The 23,705-nt window shown below is 46.6% G+C and overlaps 1 protein-coding gene across 2 annotated transcripts in view; it reads right to left on the bottom strand.

Moving 5' to 3' along the window:
- Nucleotides 1-23,705, bottom strand: part of RAB40C (RAB40C, member RAS oncogene family) — a 38,245-nt gene that overhangs the window by 3,764 nt on the left and 10,776 nt on the right. For both annotated transcript variants that reach the window (XM_030001687.2, XM_030001688.2), the window contains exons 3-6: nucleotides 13,626-13,686; nucleotides 11,350-11,410; nucleotides 1,545-1,622; nucleotides 917-1,139 (exon numbers count right to left, since the gene is read on the bottom strand). In XM_030001687.2, coding sequence (XP_029857547.1) covers nucleotides 917-1,139; nucleotides 1,545-1,622; nucleotides 11,350-11,410; nucleotides 13,626-13,686 — 423 coding nt within the window. The remainder of the gene's footprint in view (nucleotides 1-916; nucleotides 1,140-1,544; nucleotides 1,623-11,349; nucleotides 11,411-13,625; nucleotides 13,687-23,705) is intronic.

The following is a 23,705-nucleotide window of genomic DNA, read 5'->3' as shown; positions in this document are numbered from 1 at the left end:
AGCCCCTGTTCCCAAGCAGGCAGCCAGCAGGTCCAAGTCCTGCCTCCGGAGGAGGTTCAGGAGAGGTCTGCGAATGCCAGGCAGCTCCTCCTGCTCGCCATCCGTCCACGATGGATGACCTGGCAGCCAGGTCAGGGGCAGGAGCCCAGGCAGACAATTTGGTGACTGGGGCTGGCAAACAGGATTTTTCCTCCCTTGTGAGCAGGAGCTGAGGATCCGTATGAAGGCAGGTCACCCCAGGAGCGCAAGTCTCCTGCTGCTCAGACTGCCAGTGGGGGACACTGCTACCTCCACCCAGGAACGTGGGACCTAAGACTATTTTGCTTCAAATCCAACAGGCTGAGACGTAATGTGGAATCTGCTTGCAGTTTGCCACACTGCAGCACGTGTGCCTGGATATATGGAATACCCCAGCCCACTGCTGCACACCGACAGCAGGGATGTGATTTAGTCCCTTTCAGCTCCTTGGGCTCACTCTGCTTCCACATCCCTCCAAAACAGGAGACACAGGCTCAGGCAAGGGTAAGGACAGAGGTGCTTACGCCTGGATTCATCCCACACAGCCATTTGATTGAAGTACTTTCAAGTTGTGAGCTTAATTGCCCTCAGCCTCATCCAGAATAAGTGGAGAGGTGTAGGATGCCCTGGAGCAATTCAGATCCTAGACATGCTGAACTGCCCTCTGGAGCTGCCCATCCCTCACCACTGCCTGCCGGGTTCCTGCAGGCGTGCAGGCAGCTTGCTGTGGCTCAGCTTCAGCTTGTCCGACCTGAGGCATTTCACCATGTCAGGTGCTTTCAGATCCCACAGTTACTAATAAACACAACTCCCACCTAGGCAGTCAGTCCTATCCCTCCATTTCAGCCCAGCCAGCTCTCATGCCTTCCCCACATGGAGCATCTCCCTCACTACTGACCTCTGTTGGGTCTCCAGATCTTCTCCATGCCGTGCCGCATGAGGACGATACGGGACAACTCCGTGAAGGACTCTATGACGTTGAAGTTGCACAGGGGGCTGACTTCAAAAAACGTCATGCAGTTCTTCTCCGCGTAAGCCCGGGCCTGCTCCGTCGGCACCTGCCGCTTGAAGGCGAGGTGAAGCCTGTTTCCCACCAGGATCCGAGGGACACCTGGGGCATGCTTAAATAAGGAAAGAAGTGGAGAAATCATGGCTTGTCCTTAGCAAGGGCAGCCTACACCCAGTATTCTGCTTACCGGCAACAGCAGTGAAGGGCAAAGAAATAGAAACTGCTCTGTGACCGAGGGGGACTCCTACGTGACAAGGAAGACTAATTTATCCCCGCCACAGTCTGATTTAGCGGGAAGCTTCCTATCTTTCTTGACCATTCCCAAGCCCTTTCCTACTACTCTGGATTTATACAGAGGTGGAGGGCAGACACTTGTCTCCTTGCTTATTAGTGGACTGCCATCATTTCCTCTCCATAGCAGAGCCATTCTTGTCCTCGTATCAGAGGTGGCACCTCAGGTGATACCTCCCCAAATTTTTGCTATAGACCACTGCATGTGTTCTTCCATTCAACTTACCTCATCTATTTCCTTTATCCATCGGTCTATCCCATCGAAGGACCAGCGATTAGTGATGTCATACACCAAGAGAATTCCCTGGTGGAAGAAAATCAGAAGCAATCAAGAAGTTTCATAGTAGGCAAAATGAAAGGGAGACACACCTGAAAAACCACCTCCATATGCAGAAACCAAAAGGCCAAGAGAGAGAACATTGCTCTAGCTGCACTATTTGTATGCTTGCTAGGGCAAAAATTGAGACACCAGGTCTGTAATAACTCAGTCCCAGACTATTAGGGAAAGTTTTACTCCTGTTTTGGCTTGAACATCCACCAAATCATTTCCAAAGCAACAGTCTCTACGCAGGAGGAGGAGCTGCCTTGGTGACTGTGTATCTGGAGGAACAAAACACACCCTCCCCTCCTGCCACAAATCTGATACAAATTCACTGAGGCAGAAACAAGTCTTTTTCTTTTCCCCTTACACAGAACCAGCTGCATTCAGTGGTAGGATGGTAGCAGAACATGACGAAGTTCATGAAGCATGTTTTCAGCATGTTTTCCCTCTCCAGAACCTGTCTCATTCTGTCGTCTCTTTGCTGGCAAAGAAAAAGTTCAGTGATGCCAATAAGCAACACAGCATCTCTGCAGGACTGAGACCACATGACCAGGATCCACGCTGGGCTTTGCTGAAGGCAGCTGGTGTTGTTAATTGTCACTGCTGCACTGGCAGAGAACGAACATAGTACAGCGATACTGGCAAATCCCAGACGGTCAGATCAAAGGTCTTGCTGTAAGACCTTCCCCCAGGCCCTTTTTTCTGGAAATAGGTACCTACAGCATCCTCAGGCCCACTTCCATCTTCCCTGAACACCACCCACATCCACAACTCACTTCCCAGTCACCTCTCAAGGTGCAGCACAATGACGCTGGCAACCAGGACAGGCACGACTCATGTCAGGGAAGCTTGTGCCTGCAGCTGTGATGACATGGAGCAGCACCTCAGAGAGCGTCCCCCGTTACCCTGAGCTCAGCTAGCAGGACGCAGGACCACGACCAGACTGCTGGCCACCATTCTGGTCTGCAGCAACTCCTACCAAGTGAGCTTTTTTTGAATCAAGTATTTCTGAGGACAGACACAAGGAAAGTAGGCTATGCACGGCCCTGCAGGCACACAAGTCAACACATCAGGAGCTGCCTCTCAGTACCGGTTGGGCACATACAGCATTTAGAGAATTGTCTTAAGCAACAGCCTTTCTGCAACTCTCCCATGATTTTTCTGACTTCTTGTCACTCTCTTCTTTGCAATCAAGGACATTTCAAGTGACAACAGGCACTTCAAGATTACTTTGCAGAATTGCAGTTGAAGATGCCCTGAAATGGGAACTACAGAGGAACAGATGATCTCGCACTGTGAGAGGAGGCACCCCAGCTGGGAATGCAGTGCTGAGTGAAAGGTAACCCAGCAACAGTAAGACTAAGCTAAAGGCAAAACAAACCAGCGCGAGCTAGACTCCAGGATTACAGATCATTTAGCAGCACGCTCAGCAGAACCAGTCTTCTCTGAATCAGGGGTGTCCTCCAGGAACAGCCGTCCCTATGGCAAATCCCCAGCACAAGCAAAAGAGATCTCAAGTTGGCAAAGGAAAGTCTCAGCTGGCAGCCTAGTCCTCCCTAGGAGATGCCTAGATACAGCACAGTGAAGGAGTGAGCTGACAAACTGCCTAGCATCTGTCCTGGTACAAGTCAGAGACCATCAAGCACCCTCACACACCAGTGGAGCTGCTCCTTTAATTCATTGAAATGGAAGATCCACTACACAGATGGGAAACACAAACTACCCAGTCCTCCTGAAACACAGCTTTACAATATTTGCTGCTACCAAAGCCCGTGATGAACTGGGGGAAGCCTGTACAGAAGCCATGTACATGATATACCTCAAGTTTATAAAAGAACAATCATCAGCATGAGATCTGGAGCACACGGGCATGATAAACGCCAAGACATCTGAGCCACAAAGGCACTTGAATCCTCATAATAAAGTCCTATTTTGAGCTGACACTTGAAGTGTTCCCCCCACTTGGAAAAGCAGCCTTTCTCTGAGTATGCTGGGTGTGCCTTGACATTGTTTGCCTTTCTCTCACAGCTCTTTCAGAACAAGCAGCTCTCAAAAAGCCTGCCCAATGTCTTCGTTTTTAAAAGTCTCGGTTAGAACAATTTGATTCTTGAGCTTTATCCCCAACCTCCTTGCACAGCTCTTCCACCCCAGGCAGTTGCTCTCCATGAAAAGCTTGCTTTTTCTGTCCTTGCTGACCCTCCAACATCTAAGCATCTGTGTGTGTACCATTTGCAGAAAGGCTCAACTGTACAAAAAAAGAAGGGGAGAGAATACAAAAGGCAAGTCTTGCATGGTGGGTTGGTTTTCGTGTTTGACAGTCCAACATGAAGAGCGAGCCCTTCAAAGTTTGGTTGTTCTGAGGGACCTGACGATGCGTTTTCATAATTGCAGAAGTATTTGGCGGAGGGGGCACATGCATCTTCAGTTTCCTCCAAGGAAAGTCTGGAGCTCATGCCTAGACTCCATAAATTTTTGCAGTGTCATTTTTAGAACAATCAGAAAACTTCATACTCAAAAAGAATTGGAGGTTGTTTTTGTTTTGGAGGAGAAGAGAATCAGTTTCTCCTAGGTTTAGGTAGGAAAAAGTAAGGCAGAACTAATGATTTTCCATAATTAAAAAATTCCACAAAACCAAAGGTACTGCTTTTCAAGAACCCAATCAAACAAATACCTACTACCAGATACATCACATTTTAAGTGCCTTTTTTGGGGGGGGGGGGGGGGGGGGGGCAGGGGACAACAACAACACTCTTCCCTCTTTGGAGGGAAGAGACTCTGAGCTTGCTTTTTTTTTTTCCCCCTCTCATTTTTGTTGTTTGTTTTGACTTCTAGCTTCCAAGGCCGCACGTGTGAATGAGTGAGAGTCAGGAAATAACAAAGCAAAAAGTTTGATGACCCCCTTCCAAGACAAACTGCCAGCAAGTTAAATGAAGTCTACTTATTTTATTTCTGGATTGACAAATTCCTTTAGCCAAGAGAAACAGACCCAAGATCTAGTTTGTAAAGACTGCTTCTGCCAGAAATATGCTCTAGGAGGAGAGAGTTTTTAAGCTTGCTGGCAGCCACAGCCTGGATCTTCTTTAAATATGAATAAGGATAAAACATCAGCAAAAATGCAGACCCAAGTTCTCAGGAGCCCGGTGGAAGGTCAAGACCATGATTTCTAAATGCAACACACTGTCTGCCAGCTTACCCTCCAAGTCATAACACAGCTCCATGCATGCACATTTACAGTTAAGATTGTCAAGGAAAGCTTCCAAAAGGTCAGAAGACATCAAGGCCGAGCTGTCTAATGCCTTGCTTCTGTCCTCATCCTCCCCAGCATGGGTATTAAGACCAGCTTTACTGTAACTCAGCAGAACATGGAGGAAGCAGTCTTAAAAACCTCTGGCCAGCTCACGGTGCTGCCAGATAACCTCGTACTTCTTCCAAGTAGCACTGGCATGCTCCAGACACCACGTTTCTAGAGCACACATCCCAAATACACTTTGTCATTACCATTTTCTCCCCTAGAGAGAACAGTACACAGACATGCACGCAGACAGGGAGCTGGCTCCATCTCTGCAGACAGTTCCAAGTAAGATCTGTCGGTTTTTTTCTTTCTTTCTTTTTTTTTTTTTTTTTTTAAAAAGTCTCCTTTGGAATAATGTGCACAGAATTTTAATTTACTCAACTAGACAAATGAAGAGTTTCCCATTTGCAGCCTAAATTGTTCTCTAAGTGCCTAGATGGCTGTCAACACCATAATATCTCCATACTTCTCAATTTTTAGTTTCACAAAGCACCTTTGTAAGTGTTATGCACCCCAGGTTCCCACAGCATGAAGTGAAAAAGCTGCATACTCAGGTTCTCAAATCAAGGGTATTCTGGACCCCTCACCAACCCTCCAACAGCCTTTCTTCTTCTTCTCCTCAACCTGCCTACAGGCTTCTGTGTGAGGTGGAAGACAACTGGACTCATCCCCAGACCTGTCTCAGGGCTTTTCACAATTGATTTTCAAAGTTCATTTCCACTCTGTTTTAGTTCCACACTACTGGGATTGGCACGACCATAAGCATACCAGCAACAGAAATTTCCACATGAGTACATTGTGTAGAGAACAAGGAACACAGAGAGATTATCTGTTATTGTATCGAGCAGCACACGTAGACACTTACTCTGCCAAAACCCGAACTTGTTTTCAGCAGGAGCTTACACAAAAATCTGTCCACATCACCAAGGAGGGGGCAGCAGGTTTGAAGTATCATCTCTCTCTGCTTGCTGCAGGTTTAGACCAGGCTTATAAGCAATAAGCTTTTAAAAGTGAGAGAGAAGCAGCATGCCCACCCATCACTGCAAAGCAGACTCCTCCAAAGAAGCTTCTCATATGCTTTAGGAGCTGGATCTCCAGCCACTTGCACAAGCACACAAGAACACTGCTGGGAGAAAGCAAGTGCTCACACAACTGCCAAAGACCTCAGCTCGGTGCAGTGCAGGCAGATGACAGGGTGGCCAGGAAAGCGTCACTCGCTGGTATTCTCTATCGATGGAAAAAAGCTATTGCTGAAGAAGGCTGGAAGACCCCTCAGACTGCATTTCTCTGGCCCACAGGACAAAGTAAACCATAAACAAAAGATGCAGCACTGACGGCAACCAGAACACTTTGTCTCTCCTGCCTGCTCTTTTGGAGCTACGGTTGGTCATGGCTTTCCAGCTGGCACCTCAAACCTTGGCTCATGGGCAATTACATCCTGCTGCCAAACCATTTCCCAACAGCATAACACACTGCAGGGGGGTTATTTATCACCAAGCTTTTGATAAACATTTTGGCAGGTAGGGCAGACTCCTCCAGCAGCTGGACAACCCCATCAAAATGACCTGAGGCAGGTAAGGTATTTGCAGCAACCAAGCAAGCCGTAAGGTAGAGCAAAGTCTACATCTCAGTCTGCTGAGCTGCCAAAAAAGCCACCACCTTCCTGCATACTAAGAAGCCCTGAACAGGAGAAACAGCAACTACTCAAATCAACTGCCTAAGCAGAACTCAACAATATTCATTATTCTGTCAGGGCTACAGCTTTGCTGTAAGATGGGAGCATTTGTCAATGTTGATTATGGCTTCCTGTAGATGGTCTGAAACTATTCATGAAGGACCTTCTGTATCACACTGTCTGGGAAGAGTTGGCAAGCCACATTTCCACTGGTACATGAGGACATCAGGAATGATACTGGCACTGCTTCTTCCTCGCTAGATCAGAAAGCGCCACCACAACCCTCTTCGTCCCCTCCGTGATGACTCTTGGAATAGCTAGCATTTGCTCATAGCAGCCAGAAGAGCCACAGCTGCACACAACAGTTAAGATCAGCGCGCCAGCTCTGCCGTCGGTATGATTGAGAACTTATAACCAAGTAGAAAAAGCCAAAGAGCAGAAGTCCAAGAGCAAAATCAAAGATTTCTGAAGCACCTTTAAGCATCACTAAATGCCTTTCACCATACGCTATGCTGCAACAATTAATATAAAAATCCTTCTGCAATACAGCAAGCTCCAGACTGCCCAGGTTTGTTCTGCAGGTTGCAACACTACTGGGTTTCCATCTCTACCCACCCCTGGCCCTGCAGTCACCATGACGTGGCTTGCACACTCTCCCTGCCCTACCAGTGCCTAGAGGCCAGTGCTCTGCTATCCCAGACACGATTGCTCCTCTTTTGCCCCAAAGTGAGACCCTGAAGCAATGTGGTCAGGACTTGCTGGCTCAACGGACCCTATGAGGGAAGGGATGATGAAAGCAGCTGTGATAGAAGGGAAACTCAAACCCCAGGCAAGAAACAAGAGAAAAGGAGGGACATCCCAGGCATACCAGTATGCCACAAACCTCCACCTTGAGCCAAAGAGCATATTGCATGCCTAATGAGATCAGCTAGGCAGGGAAGGAAAGCAAGACAGATCTGTGATCCTCAAAGCAAATCCTGAGGCAAAAGCAGCTGGTCTGCCTTGGATGAAAGAAGGGACTGGTCCTCATCTGAAGCCAGCTCATCAAGGACAGTGAAGCTAATTTACTTCAAAAGTTTTCAAGAGGAAGAAGTTCCTGCTGAATATGAAAGCCACATGGCTATGTACCCAGGCAAGTGGTGCAGAGTCTAAATTGGGGAAGGCATTGAGGTGCTCAAGAAGAGTCCTTTGGGGAGGGACTAGCCTGAAGTTCAGACTGAGCAATGCATGAGGCCGTGCTGGGGAGGAAAGGAAAACTCCTGAGAAGGTCTGCTCCCTATTTGGAGACTGTTTTTCCACTTTGCAACCTCTCCAGAGTTTACTTCAGAAGATTCAATTCTTATCACTACACTTGAGAAATTAAAAGGTGTGTGTGGGGGGAAGTCAGGTGTGCGTGGGGGAAAGTTGGGTGTGCTTCCCTTACTTGAAGGCACTTTTCATACCAAGTATTCTCTTAAGCACTGGCTATTCAGATAGACTCACCCTGTTCTCAGACACCCCTGTAAGGGCTGCCAGGTTGCTGAGGCCAGCCTCCTGCTCTCACAGCTAACCTGTCAAAGTCCTCTTTGGAAACTCATTCTTCAAGCTCCCCTTGTGCTCCTTATGGGAAGTGCAGTTCAGAGTCTCAGTCCTCTACTCAGTGAGAACCCTCTGCTAATTTTCAGCGAGAAGCTGCTCGTGGCCAGTTTATACCAAGCTGTTCTTGTACAAATATCACACTCCATTTTAAACAGTGCTTTTCCCACCCTGGCATCTCTCTTCTCTGCTGCATTAAATCTTCCTGTGCTTTTGGCTTGTTAGGTTCAAAAAGCTGTTTCTCTTGCCTCCGACTGGTTTTGCATCAGGCTTCCTACAGCAGAAGTCTTGAAGTCTGATGATACCAAGAGAGGAAAGCAGAGAGCTGAAGCAGAGAAGTCGGTACAGCATGCAGCATTAGATACATTTTGAAGAAACAACAGGACTTGTGAGCATTTTCTCTCTTTTCCCCTGAGACACTGGGTTAAATTGTCCTTATGCTAAGACTATGCCAGAAGAAGTTAGCTTCTGCACACTGAAAACAACTGGAGGTGTTGAAGTCCATTCTCACAGTCATACAGGCATTTGTTATTCAAAATAAACAGTCCTCTTGCTTTAGTTAACCATTAAGAGTTTAAATTAAGATACGTTCCTCTTCCATTGAAAGATGTGGTGAGTTATTTAAGAGAGACAGTATCTGTACTCCTGCTAATACAGGAATATTGCTGCATCACCACATGGCAGCCAATCACTTGATGCTGAAACCAATCTAAGTTTTACTCCAAGCTACCTGGAAAAGACTGTACAAGGACTCTAGTCATTAGTCTTCAAGAAGCACCCACTTTTCACTGTGCTTATCTCATGAACACTTTCAGATGGCAGTGGAGCTATTTCACTTGGGAACTACCCCTCCTCCTACTGGGCAGGCTTGCTATTTAGGGCTGTTTTGTTGTTTTGAAGGGTAAGGGTTGACTATTTTGGCAGATCAGGATTAAGGCATCACAACAGTATTTTGGAAAAGGCATCTGTTGCACAAGCAGAATGCAGGCCTTGAGGAAAAGGTGTAAGCTACACCTTGCTGCGCAAGTAAGCTCCATACCCCAGCATTCAGCAATAAAGCACTCGCATTAAAGGTCCCTCTGCCTGGCTGATGAGGTTTATTGTCTCTCAGACAGACTCCTTGGAAGGGGTAAGCAGATAAGATGGATAAAGGCAAGCCTTGCAGATGTTCAGGTGAGAGTTCCTAAAGCAATACCGATAAATACAGCAGAAGGGCAAGACATTGCCTCCAAAGCAAAGAAGGTCAAGAACTTCATTTTGAGAAAGGTAGATGAAAGCAATCTTCAATTTCAAACTTAAGGTCAGCCAGATACACAATACCTTATGACATCCACTGTCAAACACTAGCATCTAGGGAAAACAGGCTACAGGAACCCAAAGGATGCACTGTGCAAGTGCCTTACGGTTCCAGTTTCTAGACAGATGTGTACCTGTCTCTCCATCCCGTTCAAGTATTCTTATTGCTACTTATTTCACCTTTCCTGTCTGCCCCAGTTCGCTATATGGTAGCAGCAGCTACGAGTTCTGGCATGTGGGTGCAGGCTCTGCTGGGTGCAGACTTGTGGAGACACAGCACTTGCTCTGAGGAGCTCACAGTCTACACGAAGGGGAGAAAGTCTTCTGTACAGCAGTCTGGAAAAGCAGGTCACGCTGCAGACAGGGGTAAAAGCTCTCAAATGATATTTCTGGGCACATTAGTTGGGAAGCTTGCTGCTTTCTATTACCAGTTTGATCTGGGCATCTGACACAGCCAGGTCTCAGAAAAAGACTGACCAAAGCTAAGTTACGTGGCTATCAGAAAACCACACTGACTGATTCTGTTCATTTATAACTGGTAAGGGAAGTGACACGATCTCAAGCCCACAGGTTATACTAGGATTGAAGCTCTAGACTTTTCTCAAGTGTAGTAAGGGCAAAGGGAAGCTTGAAGATAAACTCAATCACGTGGGACTGAGCATGTGAACGGGAGATCCCGTACTCTCCCACTGCAGAAGGCACGCCCCAACACTTCTTGCCTTGCACTTCTGCAAGCACCAGGAAATTGGCCTCCGCTTCAAAGGAGCTGCCTCAAAGCATCCACAACCCCAGAGATTGCACAAACAAGAATAAACATGACACCGGAGGAGATATCAACAGCACACCCCGGGCGAAGTGCTCTCATGTGTACAGCACAAGTGAATTTGCAGGAAATCTTAGGGAAAGAGAGCATGACGGATTTTGCCAGTTAGCAAAGCAAAAGTCTACAGCCACAAGGAGCAAAAAGCCAAGAGCAGTAATGGCAAAAGCTTGAATAAAAGTGGCAAAGTTTCCCAAAGGCTGGGAAGCCGCCCGGATAGTGGCACAGTCAGGAGGTTGATATATAGCTTCCGACTCTTAGTGTCTAAGAGAGGAGAAATTTTCTCCAAAGTTTTCCAAGTTGGAAACAAAAGGAAAAATACAGTATTTCATTTAGCTTAGGGAGACTTTATCCTGGAGGGACCCTATCACATTACTAAAAGGACGACAATAAAACAGTAAGAAAGCTCTATTAACTAACTGCAGTTTTTCAGAGGACCACAAGATTTTTCTGCTGTTCAGAATCTAGATGCTATTCTGGAGCAGGGCCCAAAGGAGAAACTCAAAATGTAATGCTCTGTCTCATGTTTTAAGTAAGGTACTTTACGATCCAATTGAGCTGCTCTAGTTTCAAGTCTGCATCAAACATGCAAGTAGGAGCCACCCTATTTTTGGGACTGACTTGAGGACAACACAGACTGGAAGAACTCCACTGGGAAAGCCAATGTCATATTTAAACAATTTTGACAAACCTCAGAAAGTATGAGCTCCCACATTAAAGCTAAGGCAGATCCAGAGCTAGAATTGCCTTGCCCTCTATAACGCCATCTTCTCGGTCCTCTTCTAGAAACTAATACTGAATATAGTCTGTAACAGACGTTTTCTGTAAGAGTCTAGGAAAGTCTGTCATTTACTCCCCTCTCCCGCCATTTCATAAAAACAGAATACCAGGCAGCAAGATGACATGCAGCCCCTCTTGGCATTTACATAGATCCCATCCTTTTGATGCTTGACGCATTCCTCTTCAGAGCTCCTTACTGTGGCACGAAAGATTTTTACAGCCTAAAGGAAAAGCAAGTGTGCCCCATCAAAGCACTGAGAACAGCACTTACCTGGGCTCCTCTAGAGTAGGATCTGAAAATGGTGCAAAATCTTCCTTGCCCTGATGTGTCCCTGCAACAAAGAAAAGTTACAGCTACGAAACTTGGAGAATTGAATCCCATACTGCATATCTCCTGTTGGACCTAAACAAATATAAATAAAAATCAGCATTGATCTTGTCAGATCTTTAGAATATGTGGTACCCACACTGCTCTGCATGGTGTTTTTGGGGGAGAATTGGTGGGTGCATCACCACCTTTGGTTACAGTCAGACACACTCCAGAGGTCCTTGCTGCCATCGTGCTTCCCATGGAGAAGGCACAAACCAAAACGACTCAGCTTCAGTACTAGCTTATGATGTATAAGGATGCAAGTCATTTTACTCCCTTGGGCAAAGGATTTTCTCTCTAGTTCCCCACAGTCCACGGGAGTTCAAAGAGTGAGACTGCAGACCTCTCCTAGTCATGGAGAACAGCTGACCTATCGTAAAATGAACATAACCGCTCAAGATATGAGAAATTGTCTTGCACTGTCTAGTTTCACTTATTTTTCCAAACAGATTTTAACCAAAAATGAAAGGAAGTATCTTTATACCCGGATCTCTGACAGACTTGGTCAATCATACCCTACAGAGAGCTCAGGAACAGGACTAGGGGACAGCATTTCTAGCCCACTGCAACAATAAGGGGCTATTCAGTCACTACCATTTGTCCTGACGGCAACTCTTGACGTGGCATAAATAAGTCTGACTACATTACCAGCACCTCTCAGTGCCTGCGGGAACATCTGGGACAGTAAGCCAAAGCCCAGCACACTGATTTAACCAGTATATACTGAAATGCGTCAGGGTAATCAGAGAGATGTTATGATGTTTGTCATATCTATTCACTAGGCCAGGATAAAAGACACATTAATGACCACTGAGAAGCCTGATAAATCCCTCAGCCCCAGATTTGCACCAGCTATATGAAAAAGGTACTAACCTCAAGTTCAGGACAGTCATTCTCTCAGATATAAAGCCTTCAAAGATCATATTATTGGTCCTGGACATCAATCTAACAGTCTGTGCTTACATCTCCTTCTCCCCCAACAATCAGATATTGGGTTGCATGAAGAACGTAATGGCAAAAGATTACACTAAAGCATCATAAACTGATGCTACCAGCTTTTCAGGTCCTGTGCTAGTTCTCCAGCTCAAGAATTACAGTATAAAAAGGAGAGGGTTTCAAGAGGGAAGCAGTAACTACACATTTGGAGCTGAAGCATTAAAATAGACATCTTACGAGAGACAGAAGAATGTAAGTGGCACATATAAACATACAAGCTAGAAGAGATAAATTAGCTGCTTCTGTTCTTTTCTAAGAAAAATGAAGACATTCAGCTTCAGAGAGCAGGGGTATAATTAAACCACAGAACCATACACTGCTAGAGTCAGTCACTGAGGCTGAGAACATGGCATTCATTCCTATCTAACAATTCACACAGATTGCTAATACTCCTGTTACTTGTCACAAGCACTGGTAAAGGCACTATTTAACTTCATGTTTTAGGGTCTGTGTCATTCCCTACTAGATCTGAGTGAAACCCAGAATAGGGGCAGGCTACCTATCCTTCTTCTTTCACCTACAGGATTGCTGTGTCAGCTTCTCAGCAGGTTAAACCTCGGACAAAGCTTGGCCAGAAGGACTCCAGATCTCTCTCTGGTGCTGGCAGATAAGGCAGGGGTCACCCCTCCCATGCAGAGTTGTCCCATCTCCATCCCAGTGTCAGGTCACTCCAGTAAGTCCTGCTCTCCAGGGGTTTACCATACTCTGACAATAACTCTGAGGTCTATTCACTGCTCTTGTTTTTATTTTCTACTCAAGTCATTGAGAAATACCCAGCTTCTGTAGGGACTAAGGGCTTCACACATTTTTCTTCTCCTCCTTTCCTATTCTTTTGTTTATATTTCTCATCCTAGGATTTCAGGAAAATCCAGTATTGCTTCCAAAATAGTACTGTTCCCTCAGTGATTTAAGAGCTGTATGGGAACATGGTCAGGTATGACAGAGAAAGACTGAAGTCGGACTATTCCAGCAAAGAACAGTATGCTGTTTGTGCTACTCAATCAATGGAAAGAGGTCTGGTATGTTAGACTAACTCACTGATAAGAACAGATAGCAAGCCTCACCGCACGCCTGGGGATGCTCTGCGCTCTCCGCAGCTCGGTACCACATCCCACTAGCAGCACTGCGGCCCCTGCTCACCGGTCCTGCGCTCACAGCCAAAGCAGCTCAGAAACACTCACCACAGTTCCAGCTTGACCCTTCTGCCGTCCAACAAGATAGTAGTGGTCTTGTAGTCAATTCCTGAAAGGAAACCAATAAAAAGCTGAGCAAACACTGAGCAGGTCTTCAGAGATGGACAAGAAATCTGCTCTGCCTAGCCAGATCTATCATTTCATGTTTACAGAAAGTGATGTTTTCTCCCCCTTGCTCTATTGCGTGTTTGTGGAGGGCTACAGAGACTTCATAGAAACAGACCTCTGCTTTAAGGCAAAGACTACTCTTGTGAAGCTCTATCCCTCCTCCCTAAAAATATAGTTAACCCCTAGATTGCTTCTTACTTCTCCATTGTTGGATAAAACACGCTAGGACTCGAGCTGTAGGAGATTCAGTGGTCTGTAGCATTATCCCAAGTGACAGTGTTACATTACAGACTTTTGGGGGATGAGCCAGAGAGACGAGCAATTTAGAAGCATGTCTGCTAAGTCAGCCTGCAGACCCACCATCTCCCAAGAAACATCACTGCCTAAAACAAAGAAAGGACATTTTGGGAGGTGGGCGATACTGAAAGCCTGTCCAGGCAATGCTGTTTCTTCTTCTGAGCAGCTCTCAGGTGCGTATCATACAGGGTCAGATAAGGCAGAAAGCACTCCCCCTTTATCAAGGGCTTAGAAGGAAGCACAGACGACTGCTTTTCATAAAGCCACAGGACCAGAGCAGCAGAAGACCCTCCAAACCGCAACACCAGGCTGTGCTGACAAGCGACTCGTTCACACAAGGGGTGCCCAACATCTTCAGATACACAAAGAGTTTGTTAAAAACTGGGAGCCTGTCTCACATTCAGAGAAGTTTAAAAAAGGGGCAACTCCACTTGCAAGCAACATGTCCAAACGGAGCCGAACACACCACTCCCCATGGCCCCAGGCACAGAAGGGAAGAGGCATGACCGTACCTCCCACCTCTTTCCCCAAAGCCTGGGCTCGGGAACGGCCAAGGGGCACCAGGTGTCCAGGAAAAGCAGCTTCTCCGCAAGCTCCAGTTAATAAGCTTCAAGTGTATTGAAGTTGCTTAAACAAAGCATCGTGCACCATTACTGCACACCCACTAAAGCATAAACTAATTTACAATTGTCTTTAATAAAGCAGAGTCACTTCACTCTGATTAGATCAACTTTATTTTTTCCTCTTGCCAATAGGTATCAAACTTTGAATCTATATTAAAAACCCACCATTGCGTTACGACCTGTATTTCCCTTCTCCTGCAAGAATACTGCCCCGATAACCAAACAGACAAGTTTGTCAATAAAGCAAATGGATTTTTCTGAGTCATCAGCAGGAGCTGCCTGTTAGCAAAAAACAAATTAGATTTCAGCCTTCACAGGGTGCTATAAAAAGCAATAAAGATAATTATCTTAAATTCAAACTATTTCCAGTGCTTTATCACAGAAAATAGGCAGTTTACATTTTATGTTCCTCCAGAGATAAGTGAATGATCTGTATTTATTTTCAGGCAGACATAAATCTCCCTCATCCCCAGGGATGGCAAGCTGTAGTGGGAGAAAGCCTGCTCTGCAGCCAGGAGAGAGCATCCAGACATCTCGCCCCCAGATCCTGAACCAGGATCATCCCCTAGCACAGGCTGATAGGCCATTAGGGAAAGGGCTAATTAAGCCCACTGGCCTGTTTCAGCAGCAAAACCCCCAGAGACTCTGCCCCACTCCTTAGGCAGAAGAGCTCCCTGCAAGCAGGAAGCCCTCAGCATTCTCTGTGCCAGCAGCCCAAGCACATGGATGGAGCAGTTGCATGAAAGCACTGAGGAGGGGGAATTGAGACAGTTTTCAGGGCACAGAGGCCAAGTGCTTCCAAAAATTCCACCGTCGAGGTGAAACGATCACTTGACTATCAGCTTTTAAAAGTGAGAGAAGTTCAGCTTGACTGGAAAGAGAAGAAAACTTGTTAATTGAAACGCCAAACACACAAACCCAGAAATGCCTTCATTAGGCTCCACACTCACAAACTGCCCAGCCTACATCCCCAATGTGAGGAACACGGGTTCCCTGTCACAAACATACATGACTCAGTCACCAGAGCAATGCTTTAAATACCCATTCCCTCCATGCCCATCTGAAACTATACCACATACTTTAAACTAGAGCAACACCAGTCTTTGGGCAGAACAATATGGCCATGACCAAAGCAGGCAACCAACAGAAAACAGCACTGGAAAACTTCCTGAGCTCCTGGTCCAACTGCTCCTCACTCCAAAGATGCTCAGGGAAAATAAATAGGCAAAGTAGAAGTCCTTCATATCCTTCATAGCAATGTCTATGCTCAGAAGAGAAGGTATGCAAGATGGAGGGAATAAGCACGAGGTGCATGGTTGTACTTGCCCCTGCAGATATCCTTTCCCAGGGGACAGGCAGGGATGGCAGGGATTCCCAGCTTGCGCGGGAAATTAATAGAGCTCACCACGATGGAGCAGTTCTGGCAGACTCTCCAGGCACCTGCTGCCCACCACACTTGAGGTCAAATGCCAAATGCAAAAGCACAGAGAAAGGAAAGTACCAAATCCATCTCTTCACGTTTCCAGACAGCTGCCAGTCAACTGGTTTCGCTGCCCGGCCTCAGGGCAGCCCGTGTCTTTGTGCAGAACTTCTCTCCTTGGCATCAGAGCGCTGGAGGTGAAGGGTAAAGGCCTTTCTGAAGATTACACTCCTGCAGTACTGCCATGAAACCGGCCTGAGGAATTCACATACACTCAAGTTAAAAGCAAAGCTGTTTTGACTTTTTATTCTAGGCTACAGTCAGCATTTAAGCAGTATCTGGTAACACAGGTTGGAGGAAAGCGATGCACTTTTTAACTTGCATACACTCAAATTGGGACTAGGGACTAATTTACAAAAAGTTTTTGAGCAAACTCTACCTACAGGCTCACTGATAAGGACAAAACCTGTGCAACTGCAACATTTTGGAGAAAACATCAGCTTCCCTCTTCCATAAACACTCAGTGCATCAGGACAGGTCAAAGGGTCTCCCTTTAAAGCTCGCACGCAGCATCTTTTTTTTTTTTGGTCTGTTTTTTTCCTTAGCTGGTTTGCACTCTGAGCAGAACACAGCTCACAAGTGCAGCTCGCTCTCTTCACTGTGCAGGATGGCCATAGCTCACCAGTGCTAGAAAACTTGCATCCATCACAGATGCCCTTAAAATTGTGGGACTCACTACAGCGGCTAACGCCAGCACTGGCCACCTCACAGCTGGTACCTTTCTATTTTAGTCCCAGTGACACACAGCAGTTTCCCAAGCTCCAGCCCAAATACATAGTCCCCCCATTTACAGCTGACAAGGAAGCAGAGCAGCCCAGCTCGCTTTCCTAGGCCCAGCCTCCAGCTCAAGCTCAGCCTTGGCTTCCCCCTTGTCCCAGGGACCTGGGGACAGAGGGTCACAGCCCCGCCGGCCGCAGCAGCCACTAGATGCCACCATTGCACAGAGGCTGCTGGCAGCGCGACAGCCGCTGGCAGAGCCTGCCGCGGCCGTGCCGCACCAGGGCTGCTCGCCTGCCTTTTCATTTCAGGCAGCTCAGACACCAATAAGTTAAGGGAAGTTTTTAAAATTTAATTTCTGTAGTTGAGAGGGTTTTCCCCACCTGAGCATCACCTCTGCTTGCAGCCAAGTACAGCTCATTTCGAGACTGACATTTATTCTCTGCCAGAGCGTGCTTTGATCCCCCGGAAGGGATGCGCTGCTACAAACCCCACGCGATGCTCCTGCGGCGCACGCAGCACCAGCAAACCAGCCCACACCAGCAAACCAGCCAACTCGTCGCCAGCAGCTGCCTCCGCCACCCTGCCTGGCCCGCGGGGCACGCAGCACTGGGGGAAAAGAAAACAGTCTCGTTTAAAGCTTATTTTATATCAAGTGATCTCTTTCTTGACCAATATCTAGCATGGTGCAACAAAATGAATGAGGCTTGGAAAACAAGTCTGGGCTGTTCTCTCTAATTTAGCATTCAGGTTGACTCCTCTGCTATTTTTCCAGTCCCGCTTTAGACTCCTACTTACGCTGACGCCATCTCAACCCCACTTCTCGAGCAGCGAGCCGACCTGGCACAGGGCGCTCTGAAAAGCAATCTGCTGTTACCAAGCCTGATGTCAGACAACTGATTCCCCTCCACAGAGCTGGGTTTCACGCTCCCGGGCAAGACTCCAGGGAATTCCAAACCTTTATTTCTTTTGCGAGTCGGTATAAGGAAAACCTAAGAAAGCAAGCCATTTTCCCATGGGAATACACAGGATGTGTTATAGGAAACTCTGACCTCTTCCAAATTACTCACGCAGAGCACAGTGCACTTTGCATCAATATGACCTGAAAAACCCCACGCCCAACCTTAGCTTAGTTAAAAATTTCACCCACAAGATTACACCTGATGTGAACAGGAAAAGTAAAATCCCTCCAAGAGAAATGACAATTTTCTTCCAGCATTTGATACTACTTTGTATCATGCTGTCAGTCCCCCTTCCTCTTGGGAATTCACGGCTCAGCAAAGGCATCCCTCTGCTCCGCCAAGCCCCTGAACTGCATCTGCACCACCAGCAGCACTCTGAAAACACAACGGAGGAGGCAGCAGGCAAGCAGATAAATGGAACTGGAAGTTGCATTGGAAAAGGTAGAAAGACGAGGGAGAAACGTATTTCATGCTACTCTTGGGCTCTCCCTTTAAACATATTAATATCTCAGGTAAATTGCTTTAAATAGCTCAGGTGAACAAGCCTCTACAAATATTTACTACTGTAAGCACAGCAGCTTCTTGGCTTTGTGTAGGTCTTTGTTTTAGAGAAAAGGAGACAACTTTGCAGTTGCAGGCTCTCAAGATGACTCTACCCTCACGCCTCAGCAGGGGACCAGAAGGGTCAGCTCCCCTGAAAAAGGCAGATTTGCGCAAAACCTTACAGCAGTAAGAGCAGCACGTGCCTTTTTCCTCCTTCAAGGAAAAGGATCGCCTTCCTTTCCGAGGTGATCCTCAGTGCTGGGGTGAGAGCGATTCCAGCTCTCAGTGGGATGCTAGAGCCAATACTGCATTTTAGGTTATTGGTCCAAATCAAGTGTCCTCCTCCAGAGATGCTCTACTGATCCAAACCCCAACTAACAGCTTCACTGCACCTATACAAATGTCAAAAAGGTACAATGAGGACTCGCCCCGTGACAGAGGGATGAAGGGACTTGCCCGAGATTAAAGCAAGCCATCAGCAGGTTTTCCTACGACCTTCCTCAAAAGCTGGGCTGCAGCAGGCTGGCAGCAACATCTCCAGTTTGCATCTGCAGTGTCTTTAAGAAGAACATAATTTATTCACAAATCTGGGGCAGAAGACATTCCAGGTGATGTTTAAAAAAATCTCTTCCCAAAGGAAAAAAAATATATATTAAAAAAAAAAAATCAATGCACTCAAGTGAAACACTGATAAAGTTCTAAGACAAGCTTGCTTTCCTTCCAAGAGATACTCTATTTACCACTTTAAGTCATTTACAGTTTGCGTGAATCAGATTGGCCAAAGATGCTTTTGCCACCTCATTTCTTAAATGAACTGTTTTCTGCTTGTGGGAGCTTGGAATCCACCACCTCACTTTCTGTTAGTCCACCCACAAACAAAAACCAATGCATATTATTTGAACTTCATTAAAAATATGATCAGTTCCCCCAACTTACAGACACGTGCTGTATAATGCCACCTCAGATTTTTTTCTTTCTTTTAAAATAAATTAACCCGGGTTTCACTTATTTATAGTTCAAAAGAAGTCAACGAATCCATTTGCAAAGTGATATATAAGGGCAATAGGCAAAACTTGAGGTGTACAATGATGATGAGCTGAGGCCAATCCTTCACTCAATGCATTATATAAATAAGAAACTAAGATAAATTGAGTAGACTTTTGTTACCTATCTAACAAATGCTGCTTTTTAGCAGATTGTTATTTCACCTATAGGCATAATTAAGCCAGTTCTAATAACAATGGCATTTGAGTCCTCAGAGGAGGACTGATGAGCGAGATGTGCCTAATCCGTTGGCACCCCTAGAGAAATGCTCTGCTCTACTGGGAAATTTTAACACTGGCTCACAAGCCACCAGCAACACTCGTCATGCCACCACAGCACCTCAACCAGCAAGCCTGGTGACAGACTTCCATTTGCGCCTGTTGTTAGTACAGTCAAAGCCACCACGCCACAACTGTCCAACTGAAAGTGCTGGATTTTCCCCCAAATCACCCCCAGCCTCTTCTGTTTTCCTACAGGTCATCAGCAATGCTGAGTCCAGAAAAAGGCCTAGGACTTCTTAAAAGGTCTTCTTAAAGGTTTGCAGGTTTAATGCCACAATGACCAGCGACTGCTGGGAAGAGGGAAGAGCAGAGGGCTAGGATAAAAAAAAAAAAAAAAAAAAAAAAAATATAGAGAATACACATCAAATATTTAACTTGCTGAGATTTCACAGTGAACTCAAGTAACCAGCTATGAAGGGCTGGTCGTGCTGCATGGCATTCAAGAGGATCCTTGGGGGGAAGTGATGTAGGTCTCTGTGAGCAGCTGGCAAATAAATAACTGAAAAATTTAAAGGCATGCCATGATTATAAAACAGGCAAACACTGTCAAGAGTATCAAGCAAACTCTGTTTCTGCTGGGGCAGCACTGAGAATACCTCCCAATCAGTGTGGCGGACTTTGCAGACAAATTGCAATGAATTCGTAATGCAAGCGTTGTGGCAATTCTTACTTAATACACAAGGAAGGATGCGAAGCCATCATCAGCCAGTGTGCAGCTGGTCTTAAATGATTGTTTTCACTGCCACAAAAGTAGATAAACACCAAGAAACACTTTAGAGTGGGTCAATGGATTGTAAATAATTTTTTTTCTTCCCTTTTGCAAAAGGAAAACATTAAGAACGAATCTCCAGTGAAGCTTCTCAGGAGCAAGGACTCCAAGAGCTGCGGCTAAGCAGAAATGGGTAAATTTAGTTTTAAACCTTTATCACCAGTTCAGACAACGCTGTGGATGCCAGCAAGAACACCACAGCCAACTGTGAATTTTGAGGAGAACGTAAACTACGCACGAGAGCCCTGTTCCCTTCCCTCCCTGCCAGTCCCTTACTGGCCAGTCTCCTGGGCAGCTGGGCCAGGCTCCCCGGGAAGGGTCCAGGCACAGTGTCCCCTCTTCTGAGACCCTCTTGCAGGGCTGGCAGAGCCTTGCTGGCTATCGCTTGGGTTCCCCAGCCTGCCACTGTCCCTCGGCACACCTTTGGGAAAGTGCAGGCAAGTTTTTTATCACGTAGGCTAGCAGTTGTCTTACTTGCATGTGCGCAAGACCAAGCTGCTGCAAGGTCCTTCCCTCTTCCTTCAAAGGGCTTGTGCAAACCTTCCAGCTGGATTAAAAGAGGAAAAACCAACCAATTAATCTATGCAAAACCCAGAATGGTGACCGCACCTCTGCCTGTAAAACAGGCATCATAACTAGAGGCTTTTTGTGCTCTGGTAAGTTCAGCCTAAAGCCATTAGTGCAGAACTTAATTTATCCCAAATGCCAGCAATAACCGAGCAGTGTCCAAAGACGACTGTTTATTCTACCAAGTCCCTGGGCGTCACAGATGTTAACTAGACCTTTCTAAGCCATGACTGACATGGCTGGGTTTTAAAATGGAAAGCCTTGCCCCTGTGTGCGCAGGCACTGCATGAGGCTGCCCAGCGCCCTTCAGAAAGCCGGAGCGACTGCACCATGCCATGCACGCAGGGAGAGCGGCCAGCAGTGGCACCGGCCAGCAAACTGACCCTGGCCAACGTTTTCATGGGGCAAGTGAATGATGAAAAGCAATAATTGTTTCCTACAGGGCAGCAGCACCGCCACACATCTGACAGCTGAGAACCTGAGGGGCTGGCGTGCCACAGTTTCCCCAAAAACAAATGAGTGGGGATGCCCCCATCCCTGCTGAGTGCAGAGAAGAGGCAGAAGCAACAACAAGCAGCCAAGTCCCGTCCTCACCAACAAGCCAAAGAGAACAAACGAGGGAAGAGAAGTGCTGGGAGGTCACAAAATTGAGGCCAAAAGTTGTGTGCAGTAACTCCAGGTCTGCGTTGGGACATGACAGCAGACCAGCTCCAGAACAAGAGCATCATTCCCACTTCCAGGCCTTGGCATGCAAAAATCCCACCCCAAAACCCCAAGGCAAAACCCTGCAGACCACCACCACTCGCATAACCAAACCGCCCTCACTTGTGGGGCTGACAGCAGGAATTTGGACAGCAAGGACACTGGCACAGCAGCTCACAACACCGCCTCAACCAAGACCCTCCCCATCAGGTTATTTCAGGGTGAAAGAACCCCCCCACCCACAGGGTGTTATCCACAAGCAGCATTCCCAGCAGCAGCCCTCTCCAGAGCCCAATTTTGGGGGTGTACCAGGAGCTATACACAAGGTCAGGCCAAGAGGGACAGAGCTACTCCAGAACAGTTTCACAGCACGTTCCTGCAACACAGCCAGTGCTGTACAAACTCACCAGCTTCTCCACAGACTCTTTGCTCAAACCAAAGTAGGTACTGGCCTCCTGGGATTCATTTTCTGGCAGAACTGTACTCCACGAGAAGACAACAGTTATTATCCCCCCATCACCATGTTCACACGCTCCCTCTCATTGCATCCCAAATCCTGCATCTTTTCGTTTAAGAATGGTTTATGGCAGGATGGTCGTTAAATGGCAACCTACAGCTACTGAGTCCAGCAGCCAAGCTGCTCCAAGAAGCAGAATACAAAGCCAGGATGCATTATGAGCTTAGCTCAAAATGCCTTATTTTGGGGTTTTGAGGGTTTTTTTCATGCCTTCACCAGCCTATGAGTAAAACGGCAGCCAGGGCTGAAGAGTCATATCAGAATTGTTTGTTTGTGGGCAAAAGTTGATACAGAAAGACTTGTCATTTCATTTCTAGTCAAACGAGGCAGAGGGGTACAGAAATTACAGCCGGCCAGGAGTTGCCAGCTGTTGAATGCACGTTCAAAGCAAACAGGTTTTGCACTGCAGCGTGCAATGGACTGAATGTATTAGTCAAACACCAAAATCCACTCCTAGGCAGAAGGCAGCTGCTGGGGCCAGCACCCAAGCAACATGTGCACCAAAAGACGCAGGTATTGAGATCCTCTGACTTGAGTAATTTAAAAAACAGGCAGTAGAATCTGTATGTAGAAGACACCACCAGTGCACTACCTTCCACTGCATCTCCTACTATTAACTTAGTTATTTTCTCCGTCATCTATAAGTGATACTAAATCATTCAGAAAAAATGTGGTATGAGCACATAAACACTAGCTGACGAAAAAAGTGAATTCAAGCTATTCAAATAACAACTGATTAAGTCATCTGACCATAAAAAGTGTGTACAACAGCACATTAACAGCAGCAATTTAGCTAGTCAGCTCAGAGCTGTAAGCCACAGAAGAAATCCCTTCCAAACAACACATGAGCTCATCAGTTTGAGTCATGCATTCAATTACCTACTCTTTAGATAGACAAACAACAAATTATCTCCATCAACAACAGTGGTCAACAAAACATATGCTTCAAAACAAAGGTGGATTCATCCCAGGTCTGTGTCTTTTGGTGTTAGGATCTACCTCGGCAGTATTACTTCTTTAAGCAGGGTGGTAAAAGTTTCCGAACAGCATGACTGCAAAACACCCCCAGCTCCTGCCTGCAGAGCTGGAGCTGAGGGTCAGAAAGCATGTGCTTTTACCACTGTGCTCCTGTCCTGTGTTGTAGCTGAGCAGCTGCCTTGGGAACAGGATCAAGAGGTCTCGGTTCTTACCGGGCACATAGGAGACCAGTGCTTCTTCTGCATGGTGCTGGCTGGGGGACAGGGGTAGATACAAGCCATCTGCTCAAGCCTTTGTCATCTCCTGCTCACACGGCAAATAAAAGATCCACTCTTGGTGCAGAAGTCAATGGGAGGTAATGAGGAGCTTCTGATTATTTAACTGTGCAGCAGATGAGTTTGAGCTGTTTTGAGCCGAGGAGTTCACAGCCAGGAGCCCACGTCCCCGAACGAAGCTCAGCATGTCACACGAGCTGCTGCC

Source organism: Aquila chrysaetos, chromosome 25, assembly GCF_900496995.4.
Source record: "Aquila chrysaetos chrysaetos chromosome 25, bAquChr1.4, whole genome shotgun sequence".
In the NCBI taxonomy this organism is placed as follows: Eukaryota; Metazoa; Chordata; class Aves; order Accipitriformes; family Accipitridae; genus Aquila; species Aquila chrysaetos.
This window is presented reverse-complemented; position numbering and strand designations above follow the sequence as displayed.